We start from the raw sequence: 18,664 nt of genomic DNA, 5'->3' as shown, positions 1-18,664 counted from the left end.
TTTGTTGCTATTTGAATTGCAAATTAACAATAAGAGAGTAACCCTAACTGATGCTCATATTTGAGAGACATTTCACACGCTACTCTCTATAGCAAAGTGAAAGCATGAAAGAGGTCTTATGAGAAGAATGCAAAACTAGCTGGTGGACAGTATTCCCTAAGATTTCAGGAGGAGAGTGTGTGTGTTCTTTCGTTCTTCTCGTTATTGCTGAACTTATTATTCCGCCCCTCATAATGAATGACATCGATATACGGCAAGCACATGGTGGTGCCCAATTCACTATGGAACTAATAAAACAATTGGAAGTGACCACCACAAAAAAGAACACCGTTATTTCACCATTCTCCATTCAAACATGTATGGCTATGGTATTTACTGGGACTAAAGGCAAGACATCTGAAGAAATAGCCAACGTGATGAAATATGTTTCCAATTCCAGCGATGAAGTTTCAATAGCATTCCGAAATATTCTGCGACAATGTCATCAAAGTGATTCAGTGAAAATAGCCAATAAAGTTTATTTAAAAGAGGGCTATAATATCAAAAGCGATTATGCTTCCACTATCAAGGAAAACTATTACTCTGATGTTGAATCCATCGACTTTGGAGAAAGTCAACAGGCTACCAAAACAATTAACACATGGGTAATGGAGAAAACATCAGGGAAAATATGCAATTTAATAGCCAATGGAGTTTTGAACAATTCTACCCGCATTCTAATTCTAAATGCTTTACATTTCAAAGGTGAATGGCAACGAAAATTCCTGGAGGAAAAGACCATGGAAGATGATTTCTGGATTAATTCTGAGGAATCAATTAAATTGCCTTACATGAATCAAAAAGGCTCTTTCAATTATGCTTATTTTGATGAGTACAATTGTCAAGCCCTAGAAATGCCTTATAAAGATTCCGAGTTAAGTATGTTCGCCATATTACCTCGAGAACGAGATGGATTAAAGGATTTGGCAGAAAAATTACAAAACGTTAATTTATTGGATTTATCTGAACAACTGTGTGAAAGAAAGAATGTCATTGTACAATTTCCGAAATTTAGAATTGAATATACCGTTGATCTGGCGAAACTTTTGGAAAAGGTAGGTACATTGAATTGAAAAAATTAAAGCAACAATGTTAAAATTTTATTTTTATAAATTTCTTTTTTCAAAATTTTATTTGTATAGAAAATTTTATCAAAATTTTATTTCTATAGAAAACTTTGTCAAAATTTTATTTCTATAGAAAATTTGGTAAAAATTTTATTTCTATAGAAAATGTTTTTAAAATTTTATTTCTATAGAAAATTTTGTCAAAATGTATTTCTAATAATGTTATTCCTATAGAAAATTATGTCAAAGATTTATTCCTATAGAAAATTTTGTCAAAATTTTATTTCTATAGAAAATTTTCTCAAACTTTTATGCTATTTTTTTGAAAAATTTTTCAAAATGTTATATCTATAGAAAATTTCGTCAAAATTTTATTTTTATAAGAAATTTTGTCAACATTTTATTTCTATAGAAAATTTTGTCAACATTTTATTTCTATAAAAAATTTTGTCAAATTTTATTTCTATAGAAAATTTTATTTCTATAGAACATTTTGTCAAAATTTTATTTTTATAGAAAATATTGTCAAAAATTTATTTCTATAGGAAATGTTTTTAAAATTTTATTTCTATAGACAAATTTGTCAAAATTGTATTTCTAATAATTTTATTTCTATTTCTATAGAAAATTTTGTCAACATTTTATTTCTATAAAAAATTTTGTCAAAATGGTATTCCTATAGAAAATTATGTCAAAATTTTATTCCTATAGAAAATGTTGTCAAACTTTTATTTCTATTGAAAATTTTGTCAAAATTTTATTTTTATAATAAATTTTGTCAAAATTTTATTCCTATAGAAAATGTTGTCAACATTTAATTTCTATAAAAAATTTTGTCAAAATGGTATTTCTATAGAAAATTTTGTCAAAATTTTATTTCTATAGAAAATTTTGTCAAAATTTTATTTCTTTAGAAAATTTTGTCAACATTTTATTTCTATAGAAAATTTTGTCAACATTTTATTTCTATAGAATATTTTGTCAAAATTTTATTTCTATAGAAAATTTTGTCAACATTTTATTTCTATAGAAAGTTTTGTCAAAATTTTATTTCTATAGAAAATATTGTCAAAATTTTATTTCTATAGAAAATTTTTTTAATATTTTATTTCTATAGAAAAATTTGTCAAAATGGTATTTCTATAGAAAATTTTGTCAAAATTTTATGTCTATAGAAAATTTTGCCACAACTTAATTTCTATATAACATTTTGTCAAAATTTTATTTCTATAGAAAATTTTATCAAAATTATATTTCTATAGAACATTTTGTCAAAATTTTATTTCTATAGAAAATTTCGTCAAAATTTTATTTCTATAGAAAATTTTGTCAAAATTTTATTCCTATAGAAAATTTTGTCAAAATTTTATTTCTGTAGAAAATTTTGTCAAAATTTTATTTCTATAGAAAATTTTGTCAAAATTTTATTTCTATAGAAAATTTTGTCAAAATTTTATTTCTATAGAACATTTTGGCAAAATTTTATTTCTATAGAAAATGTTGTCACAAGTTTGTTTCTATAGAAAATTTTATCAAAATTTTATTCCTATAGGAAATGTTATCAAAATTTTATTTCTATAGAAAATTTTGTCACAATTTTATTTCTATAGAAAATTTTGTCAAAATTTTATTACTACAGAACATTTTGTCAAAATTTTATTACTATAGGACATTTTGTCAAAATTTTATTTCTATAGAAAATTTTGTCAACGTTTTATATCTATAGAAAATTTTATCAAAATTTTATTTCTATAGAAAATTTTGCCAAAATTTAGTTTCTATAAAAAATTTGGTCAAAATTTTATTTCGGTAGTAAATTTTGTCAAAATTTCTATAGAAAATTTTCTCAAAATTTTATTTCTATAGAATATTTTGTCAAAATTTTATTTCTATAGAAAATTTTCTTTCGTTTTCATCTCTCCTCATTTTATGCCATTTTTTTATACCCACCACCATAGGATGGGGGGTATATTAACTTTGTCATTCCGTTTGTAACACATCGAAATATTGCTCTAAGACCCCATAAAGTATATATATTCTGGGTCGTGGTGAAATTCTGAGTCGATCTGAGCATGTCCGTCCGTCCGTCCGTCCGTCTGTTGAAATCACGCTAACTTCCGAACGAAACAAGCTATCGACTTGAAACTTGGCACAAGTAGTTGTTATTGATGTAGGTCGGATGGTATTGCAAATGGGCCATATCGGTCCACTTTTACGTATAGCCCCCATATAAACGGACCCCAAAATTTGGCTTGCGAGGCCCCTAAGAGAAGCAAATTTCATCCGATCAGGCTGAAATTTGGTACATGGTGTCAGTATATGGTCTCTAACAACCATGCAAAAATTGGTCCACATCGGTCCATAATTATATATAGCCCCCATATAAACCGATCCCCCGATTTGGCTTGCGAGGCCGCTAAGAGAAGCAAATTTCGTCCGATCCGGCTGAAATTTTGTACGTGATGTTAGCATATGGTCTTTAACAACCATGCAAAAATTGGTCCACATCGGTTCATAATTATATATAGCCCCCATATAAACCGATCACCAGATTTGACCTCCGGAACCTCTTGGAAGACCAAAATTCATCTGATTCAGTTGAAATTTGGTACGTGGTGTTAATATATGGCCTCAAAATCCCATGCAAAAATTAGTCGATATCGGTCCATAATTATATATAGGCCCCATATAAACCGATCCCCAGATTTGACCTCCAGAGCCCCTTGGAAGAGCAAAATTCTTGCCATTCGGTTGAAATTTGGTACGTGATGTTAGTATATGGTATCCAACAACCATGCCGGAATTGGTTCCTATCAGTCCATAATTATATATTATATGGGATAAACCGATCCCCAGATTTAACCTCCGGTGCCTTTTGGAGAAGCAAAATTCATCCGATCTGCTTGAAATTTGGTACGTGGTGGTAGTATATAATATTTAACAACCATGCCAACAGTGGTCCATATCAGTCCATAATCGTACATAGCCCTATATAAACCGATCCCGAGATTTGGTTTTGGAACCTCTTGGAGGAGCAAATTTCATCCGAGTGAGTTGAAATTTGGTACATTGTGCTAGTATATGGTCGTTAACAACCATGCCTAACTAGGTCCATATCGGTCTATAGTTATATATGGCCCTCAGATAAATCGATCCCCAATCACACAAAAATTGGTCCATATCAAGTTCATAATTGTATATAGCCCCCATATAAGCGACCCCCATATTTCAATTCTGGCTCTCTACACAGACAATACAGATTGGTTGTGACAACCGAATTTATTGCCAACCTCCTTTTTGCAGTTGTAGCAACTATCAGTTGGCAGTTGTGTCACCCGACTGATTCGGTCGACACAACTAATGCCTAATATGGTATTGGTTGGGTCTGCCGACGACATTGGTTGTAGCTACCTTCATCATTCGGTTGTGTTGCCCAACCTTAATAATACTCATGGCCAAATTAAAAACCAATTCCTTCCCAATTAAATATTATATTTTATTTTATTTAAAAATATGAAATGAAAATAAATCTTAACTCATTGTATTTCATATCAAATTATGAAAATTACAATTTATAATTTTTAACGATTAAGTTGGTTGTAAATCAGCTCGTATATCCTTCGCCATGAATTTGCGCATCATCCTATGTGGCAAAAAATTTTTACTACAAACAAAATAAAAATTGATTAATAAATTAATTAATATATATTCGTATCGAAAACAACTAAATACGCAGAAAGATCGAACCGATATGAACTTTTGCGCGGTAATTAGAGAGTTAGAATTGAAATATGGGGTTTGTTTTATATGGGGGCTATATAACTATAGACCGATATGGATCAGGCTTTGTATGGTTGATAGCGGCTATTTACTGGCACAATGTACCAAATTTCAACCGAGTCGAATGAATTATGTTATGGGGCTCCGGAGGTCAAATCTGTGGATCGGTTTCTATGGAGGCTATATATAATTATAGACCGATATGGACCAATTTTTCATGTTTGTTGAATACCATATACTAACACCACGTACCAATGTTCAATCGGATCGGATGAATTTTGCTCCTCCAAGAGACTCCCGAGGTCAAATCTGGGGATCGGTTTATATGGTGACTAAATATAATTACGGACCGATATGGACCTAACACCACGTACCAAATTTCAACCGAATCGGATGAATGTTGCTTCTCTAAGAGGATCCGCAAGCCAAATCTGGGGGTCGTTTTATATGGGGGCAATATGTATTTGCAATACCATCCGACCTACATCAATAACAACTACTTGTGTCAAGTTTGAAGTCGATAGCTTGTTTCGTTCGGAAGTTAACGTGATTTCAATAGACGGACGGACATGGCTAGATCGACTCAGAATTTCAGCATGACTAAGAATATATATACTTTAAGAATATATATACTCAGAGCAATATCTCGATACCCTCCACCCCATCCTATGGTGGAGGGTATAATACCCATCACAATGGAGGACACACAAGAAATTTACTTGAAGACTCATCTCGTAACATATTGCATGAACATCTGCACCTGTTTAGCTGATTTGTACTGATCGTTACTAGCATATTGAGAGTATAGCAGATTACAAATATTTACTTGTTGCCGACGTCGCCAGCTATCGAGAGAGTTTATATGTTATTTGCTTTAGCACGGAATTAAGTTGTCAACCTCTCTGGCCAGTGGCCAGTAATTTACTAATCTAAAAGACAAAAGTTTTGATTAATTGATCAAATGACAGACTGGATGCTAGGGTTAAATACCTCTTGGAACTGTGAAGATTGGTACATTAAAGTGGTGTCTCGGAGCACTCCTTGACCATTGAGGAAGTGTATTTCTCATCCGATGCATTACATTCCGAGTTCTCCAGAAGATTAAAAATTAAAAAAATACGTCTTCCTTAGACATGGTGTCAGTATATGGTCTCTAACAACCATGCAAAAATTGGTCCACATCGGTCCATAATTATATATAGCCCCCATATAAACCGATCCCCCGATTTGGCTTGCGAGGCCGCTAAGAGAAGCAAATTTCGTCCGATCCGGCTGAAATTTTGTACGTGATGTTAGCATATGGACTTTAACAACCATGCAAAAATTGGTCCACATCGGTTCATAATTATATATAGCCCCCATATAAACCGATCACCAGATTTGACCTCCGGAACCTCTTGGAAGACCAAAATTCATCTGATTCAGTTGAAATTTGGTACGTGGTGTTAATATATGGCCTCAAAATCCCATGCAAAAATTAGTCGATATCGGTCCATAATTATATATAGGCCCCATATAAACCGATCCCCAGATTTGACCTCCAGAGCCCCTTGGAAGAGCAAAATTCTTGCCATTCGGTTGAAATTTGGTACGTGATGTTAGTATATGGTATCCAACAACCATGCCGGAATTGGTTCCTATCAGTCCATAATTATATATTATATGGGATAAACCGATCCCCAGATTTAACCTCCGGTGCCTTTTGGAGAAGCAAAATTCATCCGATCTGCTTGAAATTTGGTACGTGGTGGTAGTATATAATATTTAACAACCATGCCAACAGTGGTCCATATCAGTCCATAATCGTACATAGCCCTATATAAACCGATCCCGAGATTTGGTTTTGGAACCTCTTGGAGGAGCAAATTTCATCCGAGTGAGTTGAAATTTGGTACATTGTGCTAGTATATGGTCGTTAACAACCATGCCTAACTAGGTCCATATCGGTCTATAGTTATATATGGCCCTCAGATAAATCGATCCCCAATCACACAAAAATTGGTCCATATCAAGTTCATAATTGTATATAGCCCCCATATAAGCGACCCCCATATTTCAATTCTGGCTCTCTACACAGACAATACAGATTGGTTGTGACAACCGAATTTATTGCCAACCTCCTTTTTGCAGTTGTAGCAACTATCAGTTGGCAGTTGTGTCACCCGACTGATTCGGTCGACACAACTAATGCCTAATGTGGTATTGGTTGGGTCTGCCGACGACATTGGTTGTAGCTACCTTCATCATTCGGTTGTGTTGCCCAACCTTAATAATACTCATGGCCAAATTAAAAACCAATTCCTTCCCAATTAAATATTATATTTTATTTTATTTAAAAATATGAAATGAAAATAAATCTTAACTCATTGTATTTCATATCAAATTATGAAAATTACAATTTATAATTTTTAACGATTAAGTTGGTTGTAAATCAGCTCGTATATCCTTCGCCATGAATTTGCGCATCATCCTATGTGGCAAAAAATTTTTACTACAAACAAAATAAAAATTGATTAATAAATTAATTAATATATATTCGTATCGAAAACAACTAAATACGCAGAAAGATCGAACCGATATGAACTTTTGCACGGTAATTAGAGAGTTAGAATTGAAATATGGGGTTTGTTTTATATGGGGGCTATATAACTATAGACCGATATGGATCAGGCTTTGTATGGTTGATAGCGGCTATTTACTGGCACAATGTACCAAATTTCAACCGAGTCGAATGAATTATGTTATGGGGCTCCGGAGGTCAAATCTGTGGATCGGTTTCTATGGAGGCTATATATAATTATAGACCGATATGGACCAATTTTTCATGTTTGTTGAATACCATATACTAACACCACGTACCAATGTTCAATCGGATCGGATGAATTTTGCTCCTCCAAGAGACTCCCGAGGTCAAATCTGGGGATCGGTTTATATGGTGACTAAATATAATTACGGACCGATATGGACCTAACACCACGTACCAAATTTCAACCGAATCGGATGAATGTTGCTTCTCTAAGAGGATCCGCAAGCCAAATCTGGGGGTCGTTTTATATGGGGGCAATATGTATTTGCAATACCATCCGACCTACATCAATAACAACTACTTGTGTCAAGTTTGAAGTCGATAGCTTGTTTCGTTCGGAAGTTAACGTGATTTCAATAGACGGACGGACATGGCTAGATCGACTCAGAATTTCAGCATGACTAAGAATATATATACTTTAAGAATATATATACTCAGAGCAATATCTCGATACCCTCCACCCCATCCTATGGTGGAGGGTATAATACCCATCACAATGGAGGACACACAAGAAATTTACTTGAAGACTCATCTCGTAACATATTGCATGAACATCTGCACCTGTTTAGCTGATTTGTACTGATCGTTACTAGCATATTGAGAGTATAGCAGATTACAAATATTTACTTGTTGCCGACGTCGCCAGCTATCGAGAGAGTTTATATGTTATTTGCTTTAGCACGGAATTAAGTTGTCAACCTCTCTGGCCAGTGGCCAGTAATTTACTAATCTAAAAGACAAAAGTTTTGATTAATTGATCAAATGACAGACTGGATGCTAGGGTTAAATACCTCTTGGAACTGTGAAGATTGGTACATTAAAGTGGTGTCTCGGAGCACTCCTTGACCATTGAGGAAGTGTATTTCTCATCCGATGCATTACATTCCGTGTTCTCCAGAAGATTAAAAATTAAAAAAATACGTCTTCCTTAGACATGAAATTAATATTTTAGTAGAAATGACATTTGTACAATAATTCAAATGGCATTCGGTTGTGAAAGCCATCCGTAAGTTGTGATAACAAAGTGACAGTTATGACAATTAATTGCGGTAGGTTGTATCATCCGAATACGGGCAAAATTTTTTAAAGTAGAGACATTTAGCTCCTACAACTGTCTGTCTTCTATCACAAACGTAAATCCATTGAAATAATCGAAACATTGTAGTAGAGACCCACGTATGATTGCAAATATAGTACATAGATTGGGGCAATTGATATTTAATTATAAATGTAGAATATTCATTACTTCAACCGATTTCCAACCAATCTCTTCTCTGTGTGTGCGTACAAAAAGTCCATATCGATTCGTAATTATTTGTAGACTTAACTATACATAACTTTTTTGTTTAATATATACCATGTATGGACTAAATCACAGTCTTTCGTAGAAGTTTCTACGCAATCCATGGTGGTGGGTACATAAGATTCGGCCTGGCCGAACTTGCGGCCGTATGTACTTGTTTCAATTCCTTTTAATAAATACAATATCGCCATTTATATAAATATTTGGTTCTTTAAATATGTATATAATTTTTTGTTGTTTCTAGTTTCTAATCTTAAAAATGTACAGATATTTATTTTTTTGTCAGCATCAATAGACAAAAATAACTTGCGTCATTTGCAATCCACAACAACAGTGGAAGTAAAATACAAAAGCTGCATCCACCCTAAGTAGATAACATAAAAAAATAATAAATATTTAATTATAATACTTTAGTTGTTATATATGAATCCACCTGTACAACGACTCCTAATTGTACATTAAAGATAAAGGCGAAGGAAGAAAAGAAAACGATGTGCTCGCCACGATGGTTTAATGGAAACTCAATTATCCACTACAACATGTTTTTAATTATTTTTATTTTATTTTTTTTTTTTTTGTTTGTTTATTTTTTAGATGGGCATTAGGAAAGCTTTTGATGGTAGTGGAGATTTTAGTAACCTATTAGATCCCGCCGAAGGTCTTTCCATATCAAATGTAATCCACAAAGCTTGTATTGAAGTTAACGAAGAAGGAACTGAGGCGGCTGCTGCTACCGCATGTCGCATTGCTAAGCGTTGTGCCCCTCGAACATACAAATTTGTGGCAGATCATCCATTTTTATATTGGATTTGGGATAAAAAGACGATTTTATTTGCCGGAGCTTTTGTGAATGATCCCAATAAACCTTAATTAATTATTTCTTTTATTTAGTTATTGTTTTTCTGAATTAAAAATTAAAAAATATAAATATGGTAGAATAAAAAAAAAATAAACTATAAATTAAATATTATTTTCTTTTTATTATTTTCTAAACAATAGATTCAGAGCTTTTGTAAATGGCCCCATGAAACCTTTCATTATATTGTTTATTTATAGTACATATTTACTTTTCGTAGAACTAACAATACCTCTCCTATTTATCAAGGTTCCAAAGACACTCCTTTTTAAATACTTCCAGATACCATCTACTAAAGTTTTCGATAGCCTCGTAGAACAGTGGAGGGTACAAAATCTGCTGTTTATTATTCAGATGACATGCTGTCTCCCTTAGCCGATACTTTAACTCATGCTAGGCTAAACATTTCCAAGTAATTACTCCACACAATATCAACAAATGCCGTCAAAACAAAACAAATTCACTTTAGGAAATTCAATGTCAATGCAAGGGGGACTACGGAATTTACACAAATGTTTGTATTTATTTTCTGTTTGACTCATCATCAGCAAAATCTCTTTTGGGGAGCAATCGGCAAACTTGTGCCCTCATAAAAAATCAACACAAGCGAAGAGAGTCCCAAAGAGTTGTGGATGAGAAACAAAATCGTAGAGATTTTACTCGCTCAAAGGTAAAAACAGAACTTGAAATGTTAATATGCAGCATTCCGGAGAAGACAGTACTCGGGCAAAGTTATTTATACAGAACGAACGCATTCAATACAACAACCACCGTCCAATTGTTTCAAATAGCGTGACATCATTTTTATCATTTAAATTTAAAAAAGAAGGAGCTTGCTGCAATACGCTGTTTTAACCAAAATGACCGAAAATGATTTGAAATTTGCCCGTGGTGGAGCTGAATTGACATTGGAACTTTTCGATAAACTCAAGGCTTCCACTAATAAGGAGAATGTTCTCATTTCACCGTTATCCATACAGACCGCCATGGCTTTGGCCTTTTCAGGGGCCAAAGGACCTACTGCCGATGAAATAGCTACGGCTATGAAATTCATCTCCAAATGTCCCAAAGAGGTGGCCGAAACATTCCATCATGTTCTAGAGAAATATCAAGATAGCAATCTAGTCAAAATGGCCAATAAAGTTTATGTTCAAGAGGGAAATGCCATTAAACCAGAATATGCAGCTCTCACCAAAGAAAAGTATCATGCTGAAGCAGAGTCTGTGGATTTTGTCCAAAGCCAATTGGCTGCTCAAAACATAAATAGTTGGGTAGAATCTAAAACTGCCGGTAAAATTACCGATTTAATTTCAGCTGATGCCTTGGGTCCAGATACCCGTGTAGTACTACTCAATGCTCTTCACTTCAAGGGGGAATGGCAAGAGAAATTCGATGAAGAAAACACTGCCGAAGATGATTTCTGGCTGAATGAAGAGGAATCGGTAAAAGCGAAATTTATGCGTCTCCAATCGAAATTCCGTTATGGCTTTTTACCCGATTTAGAGTGTGAAGCTTTGGAATTGCCCTATAAGGATTCTGATTTGAGTATGTTTGTAATACTCCCATTCAAACGTGATGGCTTAAATGCCTTGGCTGAGAAATTGAAGACTACGAATCTATTGGATTTGGATAGTCAACTAAGGACTATGAACGATATGGTTGTTAGATTTCCCAAATTTAAAATTGAATATTCCATTGAATTATCGGATGTCTTGAAAGAGGTAAGTACCGAGAGAGAGGGAGAGTGATATAAAGATAAATATATGTATGTGTGTGTGCTGACATAAAGAGATAATAGGAATTTGTGAGCGTAACACAAAAGAATTGTAGGTGTAAGAGATTTTCGGAGGGGATGAGAATCCAGAGTGAATTATGAGTTATAAGTGTGTATCTGCATCATGTCCGCTATCGCAATTGCATTCTCAAGGAATGTTCGGTGATAAAGAAACGGCAAATAGCTTTAAATATCTGGCAATCGATAAATATTGAATTCTCTAATAATTTATCTTTGGAAGTAGTTTTATTGCATTTTTAAAAGACCTGCATGCGTCAAATTCAAACAATATATACTATTTCGAATATACATACAGTGCACTCGCTGTAACGTGAACACCGCTTAACGAGAACACGTTTTTTCCTACACAAACTACTCCGTAACGCTGAAAAACATAAAATTTGATTCAGATTCACAATGCCAAACACAATTTCAAATACACCTACGGATGGTTTTAGAGATCTAGTTCGTGCATTTTAAGTCTTAATTAATATTGCGTACGGAATGTACCCACTGATATTTTTCCGATCTATTTATTTTTAATTTTTTCATAAATTTAAATTATGTTTTTTATATTACTAATAAAAAAATAAAAGACTATCACGCTAGAACGTGTAATTCTCCTGAATATGGCTATGTTTTGTTCTGAAATTCGCTGAAGTTCGCTAAAGTGAACATTTCCGCTAACGTGAACTCTCTTGGTTTTATTACATTCGAATTCAAAAAGTTCTATGAAAATTCGAGTGAATTCAAAATATCTACAACGAAAAAAAGTGAACTGTTTTATAGGAAAAATGAACTAACTCGTGCGAAAATTGAACTAAATTGTACTCCACATTTTGAGATTTCCACAAATCGTTGTTAAAACCAGGAAAAAATAAAGGCCCTGTTGTACATTTGAACTTCAGTTTACGAAGTTACACACGAAGTTATGAAAATTTTCTTCTGCTTTAGTTTATTTTGAACTAATGTGTACGGTCATTGAACTTTATAACCACTTTTAGTTCATAAAATGTTTGAGATATACTTAAAAATATGAAAATTTCATTTCGTAAAGAATAATAAAATTTAACTATAACAAATAATTTTTTTGCAAAGAAAAATAAAGAAAAACCACGGATTTTTTTCTGTCCGATTTTATGACATCTCCGATTCATAGAAAATTTTAATATATTCGAATTTTCATATAAAATTCGAATTCATATTAATTTTAATAGAAAATATGAATTTATTTAAACTTAATAGAAAATATGAATTTATTCGAATTTTCAAAGAAAATTTGAATTTATTCGAAATTTTGAAGAAAATTTGAATTTACTCGAGTTAACATTGCAAAATTGAATCTATCGAATTTTCTTAAAAAATTTTAAATCAACCGACATTTCATGGAAAATATAATAGAATTTTCATAGAAAAATTGAATTTATTCGAATTTTCATAGAAGATATGAGTTTATTCGAATTTTCATAGAAAATATGAATTTATTCGAATTTTCATAGAAAATATGAATTTATTCGAATTTTCATAATAAATTTGAATTTTTGGAGTTAACATTGCAAATTGCGTATTTTCTGAGAAAATTTTAATTCAATAGAAATTACATAGAAAATTTGAATTTATTCGAAATTTCATAGAAAATGTTAATATATTCGAGTTTTTTATGGAAAATTATAATTTATTCGAATTTTCATAAAAAATTTGAATTCATACGAATTTTAAAAGAAAATATGAATTTATTTGAATTTGAATTCGAAATTTCATAGAAAATTTTAATAAATTCGAATTTTTATGGAAAATTTTAATTTATTTGAATTTTCATAAAAAATTTGAATTCATACGAATTTTAATAGAAAATATGAATTTATTTGAATTTTATAGAAAATATGAATTTATTCGAATTTTGAAAGAGAAATTTAATTTCTTCGAATTTTCAAAGAAAGAATATATTTGAATTTTCAAAGAAAACTTTAGACTTTTCAGAGAAATTTAATTTTTTTATGACATCTCCGATTCATAGAAAATATATTCGAATTTTCATATAAAATTTGAATTCATATTAATTGTAATAGAAAATAATTTATTCGAGTTAACATAGCAAAATTGAATCTGTTCGAATTTTCTTAAAAAAAGTTTAAATCAACCGAAATTTCATGGAAAATTTGAATATATTCGAAATTTCATAGAAAATTTTAATATAATAGAATTTTCATAGAAAAATTGAATTTATTCGAATTTTCATAGAAGATATGAATTTATTCGAATTTTCATAGAAAATATGAATTTATTCGAATTTTCATAGAAAATATGAATTTATTCGAATTTTCATAGAAAATATGAATTTTTCGAGTTAACATTGCAAATTGCGTATTTTCTGAGAAAATTTTAATTCAATTGAAATTACATAGAAAATTTGAATTTATTCGAAATTTCATAGAAAATGTTAATATATTCGAGTTTTTATGGAAAATTATAATTTATTCGAATTTTCATAAAAAATTTGAATTCATACGAATTTTAAAAGAAAATATGAATTTATTTGAATTTGAATTCGAAATTTCATAGAAAATTTTAATATATTCGAATTTTTATGGAAAATTTTAATTTATTTGAATTTTCATAAAAAATTTGAATTCATACGAATTTTAATAGAAAATATGAATTTATTTGAATTTTATAGAAAATATGAATTTATTCGAATTTTGAAAGAGAAATTTAATTTCTTCGAATTTTCAAAGAAAGAATATATTTGAATTTTCAAAGAACACTTTAGACCTTTCAGAGAAATTTAATTTTTTTATGACATCTCCGATTCATAGAAAATATATTCGAATTTTCATATAAAATTTGAATTCATATTAATTGTAATAGAAAATAATTTATTCGAGTTAACATAGCAAAATTGAATCTGTTCGAATTTTCTTAAAAAAAGTTTAAATCAACCGAAATTTCATGGAAAATTTGAATATATTCGAAATTTCATAGAAAATTTTAATATAATAGAATTTTCATAGAAAAATTGAATTTATTCGAATTTTCATAGAAGATATGAATTTATTCGAATTTTCATAGAAAATATGAATTTATTCGCATTTTCATAGAAAATATGAATTTATTCGAATTTTCATAATAAATTTGAATTTTTCGAGTTAACATTGCAAATTTGAATCGATTCGTATTTTCTTAGAAAATTTTATTTCAATCGAAATTACATAGAAAATTTGAATTTATTCGAAATTTCATAGAAAATTTTAATATATTCGAATATTTTGTGGAAAATTTTAATTTATTCGAATTTTCATAAAAAATTTGAATTCATACGAATTTTAATAGAAAATATGAATTTATTTGAATTTGAATTCGAAATTTCATAGAAAATTTTAATATATTGGAATTTTTATGGAAAATTATTAATTTATTCGAATTTTCATAAAACATTTGAATTCATACGAATTTTTAAAGAAAATATGAATTTATTTGAATTTGAATTCTAAATTTCATAGAAAATTTTAATATATTCGAATTTTTATGGAAAAATGTTATTTTATTCGAATTTTTATAAAAAATTTGAATTCATACGAATTTTTAAAGAAAATATGAATTTATTTGAATTTAATAGAAAATATGAATTTTTTCGAATTTTGAAAGAAAAATTTAATTTATTCATACTTTCAAAGGAAATATGAATTTATTTGAATTTTCAAAGAAAACTTTAGACTTTTCATAGAAATTTGATTTTTTTAGTTTTCCTTAAAAATATATATTTTTTTTTTCTTATTGTCATAGAAAATTTGATTTTTTTTCGATTATGAATTTTCATGGAAATTTTTAATTAATTAATTTGGCCAAGCCTATGCTTGAAATCTACAACCAAAATTCATAGAATTTCATGGCAAGTCTCTTCCATTCATTCTCTTTCAGATGGGTATCAAAGCCGCTTTTGGTCCAGCTGATCTGAGTAATATGATGGAATCTGCCCAAGGCCTTTATGTCGCTCAAGTTTTACACAAGACAGCAATAGAAGTAAATGAAGAAGGATGTGAGGCAGCAGCTGCAACGGGCTTACGCATTCAATTACGTTGTATGCCCAGAACATTTTCTGCCGACAATGCATTCTTTTATTTTATTTGGAATAAAAAAAACATACTTTTTGCTGGAGCTTTTGTAAAACCATCAACGGAGAGTTGAAGTGTGATATTTTTTTAAATATTAGAAGAAATGTTTTTTTTTTCCATTGTCAAGTCAAAACCAATTTTTAATAAATAGATTTTTGATAAAATTAAATTGGTTTCTATCTTATTTTATACCAAAGGGATAACCTCATTCAGTAACTTCAAAATATCAAATATTTACAGATGGGTATTTCCAAAGCCTTCCAGCAAACGGCCAATTTCGCCAATCTTTTTCTATCCCCAGAGGCCTTAAAAATTTCGCAAATTTTCCATAAAACTAGTATTGAAGTAAATGAAGAAGGCACAGCAGCTGCTGCGGCTACTGGTGTATTGGGTGAATTCTATTGCATGCCAAGGCAATTCAATGGAAATCGAAGATTTTTCTACTTCATTTGGAATAAAAAGAATATTATGTTTGCCGGTGCTCTTCGTAGGCCTCCTGCCCTTGGTTAAGTCAATAACTGAGAAACCAATATTTTGTACATACATACACAGAAAAAAATATCACCAAAATATTTCCAATTAAAAAGTTAATTGAAGTTGAAAATTTTTTCAATTAATAAATTAATTGATACAATTAACTTTTTAATCATGATAGAAACATTAAGTTAATTAAGTCAATGATTGAAAATTTAAAAATTTGTAATTAAAAAATTAATTGATACAATTAACTTTTTAATCTAATTCGGAAGACTAATTAAAAATGTATTTCAAACAATCATTTGTTAATCCAAATAAAAACCCTAAGCCAATTCAGAAAGTAATTAAAAATAGTTACCTTTTTTAATTAATAAATTAAATGAGTTTTGCAATCAACATCAATTAAATTTTAATTGAATCAATTAAAAAATTAATTGAAATTTGCTGAAAAAATCAATTAATTTTTTAATCAAGAATTTTTTCTATGCCCAATTAAAACTGTGATTGATACTATCATTTTCGTGATTGAAGACATTTCAATTAAAAAATTAATTGGATCAATTAATTTGGTGATTGAATCAGAAAATTTTTTTTTTGTGTGTACACATTCCCTATATTTGTAGATATAACTATAAATATATTTTTATATTAAACTTATAATTAATACAAATTAATATTCGAATTTCGATTTTACAAAAGTGAAATATAATAATGAAATTATTTTGATAATAATCATAAATTTCTTAAATTTCCATTCAATTTTTATAGAAAATTATTCAATTATTCAAATTTAAAATAACTGTATTTTTTATATAAAAATTATTGTTTTTTTATTTGGTTTCTAATAAAATAATTCAAATTTTTGTACAAAAATTATTTCTTTTTTACTTAATTTCTATTATTTTTTTAATAAAAATGATTACTTTTAACTCGATTTATAAGAAAAAAATTATTAAAATTTTTCTAATATTTATACTTTTGTATAAATTGTTTTTTTTTACAAAAATAGAACATTTGAATTAATTCGAATATTTATGGAAAATTTTAATTCAACCAAAAATTTACTTTCGGTTTCTTATGGAAAATATGAATTTACTAAAGGAAGATTTGTGAAACACGAATCTACAAAAATTTTCATAGAAAATTTAGAATTATTTGAATTACAAAAATTTTTGTGATTGTGAATGTCAACACAATAGACGCAATTGTGAATATACATTGCTTTTTATAGAATTTTGAATTTTATCTTATATTCACTAGAATTTTCAACAAAAAAAAAAACAAAATTCTGAATCTCATGTTATTACGCTTTCCAGATTGGTGTCATTAATGCATTTAATCATGGGGCAGATCTAAGCAATATTTTATTATCAGAGACAAATCTTCAAATATCCAAAGTAATTCACAAGTCATCTATTGAAATAAACGAACATGGAGCAGAAGCAGCAGCTTCCACAGGGGTCCAAATCGCTTTGTATTGTATGCCGCCGCAGTTTGAAGCCAATCATCCCTTCTTCTATTTTATTTGGAATAAGAAAAATATTTTATTTGCTGGTGCTTTTGTAAATCCAATAAATATATTCTCATAGAAAAAAGTCTGCGGAAAACAGCAGTTGGTGTTTGCTGTTATATTTTTGAAATTCATGGTCTAACTCAACATCGAGTTTCAAAAATTTCTATTTTAACAAACATTGACTGCTTTCCCCATTTTAAGCAGACTTTTTGCTGGTTTATCAGAATTTTTTGATGTGTCTACTATATGTTATGTTCGGATGTATTTTATACGTACATGCATTTTGTTTTAATAAAATCAAATTTTCTATTAAATTATTATTTTTTTTTATATTTTTTTAAATATAATTTTTTTTGTACACACGAATGATTCTACTCTCATAGAAAAAAGTACGCTAAAAACAGCAGTCGATGTTTGCTGTTATATATTTGTACTTCAGGGCCAAATGAAGAACAATTTATAAAATTTTTAGGTTATAAATTTTTCCCCAAAACATATTTAAGAACTAAAAATAGTTTTTGGTATATTTTTGCACTGTAATATACTTACAAGCTCCTAAATACGATCAGCAAACATTTTGTTTGCTGTTATGCCTCAATTCGATAAATATTCAGATTTTTGGTGAAATACTATAGATATTCATAAAATATTGTTTTAATTATGTTAGGATAGCTCCTAAGGTGACATTTTTATTTGTTTTAGCCAAAATAAAATATGTTTTAGTGTAATCGAGCTTCAAAAATAACAGGAAATGTTTGCTATTTCAGCAAACAGTGACTGCTGTCCCTTTTTCAGCAGACTTTCTGCTGGTTTAGCAGACTTTTCTGCTGTCCCTACTAACAAATATCTTTGGGTGTAAGATTTGTTTATAAATCAATGGATTAATATAATTTTGTGACTAAAGGTCGGTATTAAGTTCGAGTTTAGCCGCTAAAAT

At 29.8% G+C, this 18,664-nt stretch overlaps 2 protein-coding genes and 2 long non-coding RNA genes across 6 annotated transcripts; 2 read left to right on the top strand and 2 right to left on the bottom strand.

The window, feature by feature from the left end:
* Positions 1-166: 166 nt before the first annotated feature.
* Positions 167-9,960, top strand: LOC142241493 (serine protease inhibitor 42Dd-like). The gene is made up of 2 exons (XM_075313269.1): positions 167-1,094; positions 9,590-9,960. The coding sequence occupies exons 1-2, from the start codon at positions 234-236 to the stop codon at positions 9,863-9,865; spliced, it is 1,137 nt and encodes a 378-aa protein (XP_075169384.1). The 5' UTR covers positions 167-233; the 3' UTR covers positions 9,866-9,960.
* Positions 4,582-5,970, bottom strand: LOC142241499 (uncharacterized). Its single transcript, XR_012723658.1, has 3 exons — positions 5,877-5,970; positions 5,713-5,815; positions 4,582-4,770 (listed from the first exon to the last, which is right to left on the bottom strand). It is a non-coding gene; the product is annotated as an uncharacterized LOC142241499 (long non-coding RNA).
* LOC142241498 (uncharacterized) lies at positions 7,189-8,652 on the bottom strand. Its single transcript, XR_012723657.1, has 3 exons — positions 8,484-8,652; positions 8,320-8,422; positions 7,189-7,377 (listed from the first exon to the last, which is right to left on the bottom strand). It is a non-coding gene; the product is annotated as an uncharacterized LOC142241498 (long non-coding RNA).
* Positions 9,961-10,540: 580 nt separating the features above from the next.
* LOC142241494 (serpin B4-like) lies at positions 10,541-18,041 on the top strand. 3 transcript variants are annotated; one of them, XM_075313270.1, is made up of 2 exons: positions 10,541-11,572; positions 17,531-18,041. In XM_075313270.1, exons 1-2 carry the CDS (start codon positions 10,712-10,714, stop codon positions 17,801-17,803), a joined length of 1,134 nt encoding a protein of 377 aa, XP_075169385.1. In that variant the 5' UTR covers positions 10,541-10,711; the 3' UTR covers positions 17,804-18,041. The 3 variants fall into 3 exon arrangements, with proteins under 3 accessions (XP_075169385.1, XP_075169386.1, XP_075169387.1); XM_075313271.1 differs by lacking the exon at positions 17,531-18,041 and adding an exon at positions 15,978-16,306; XM_075313272.1 differs by lacking the exon at positions 17,531-18,041 and adding an exon at positions 15,544-15,906 and having other exon boundaries at positions 10,542-11,572.
* Positions 18,042-18,664: the final 623 nt, after the last annotated feature.

The sequence above is a fragment of the Haematobia irritans genome, chromosome 5 (assembly GCF_050003625.1).
Source record: "Haematobia irritans isolate KBUSLIRL chromosome 5, ASM5000362v1, whole genome shotgun sequence".
Taxonomy (NCBI): Eukaryota; Metazoa; Arthropoda; class Insecta; order Diptera; family Muscidae; genus Haematobia; species Haematobia irritans.
Note: the sequence above shows the minus strand (reverse complement) of the source record. Positions and strands in the feature narration are given on the sequence as shown.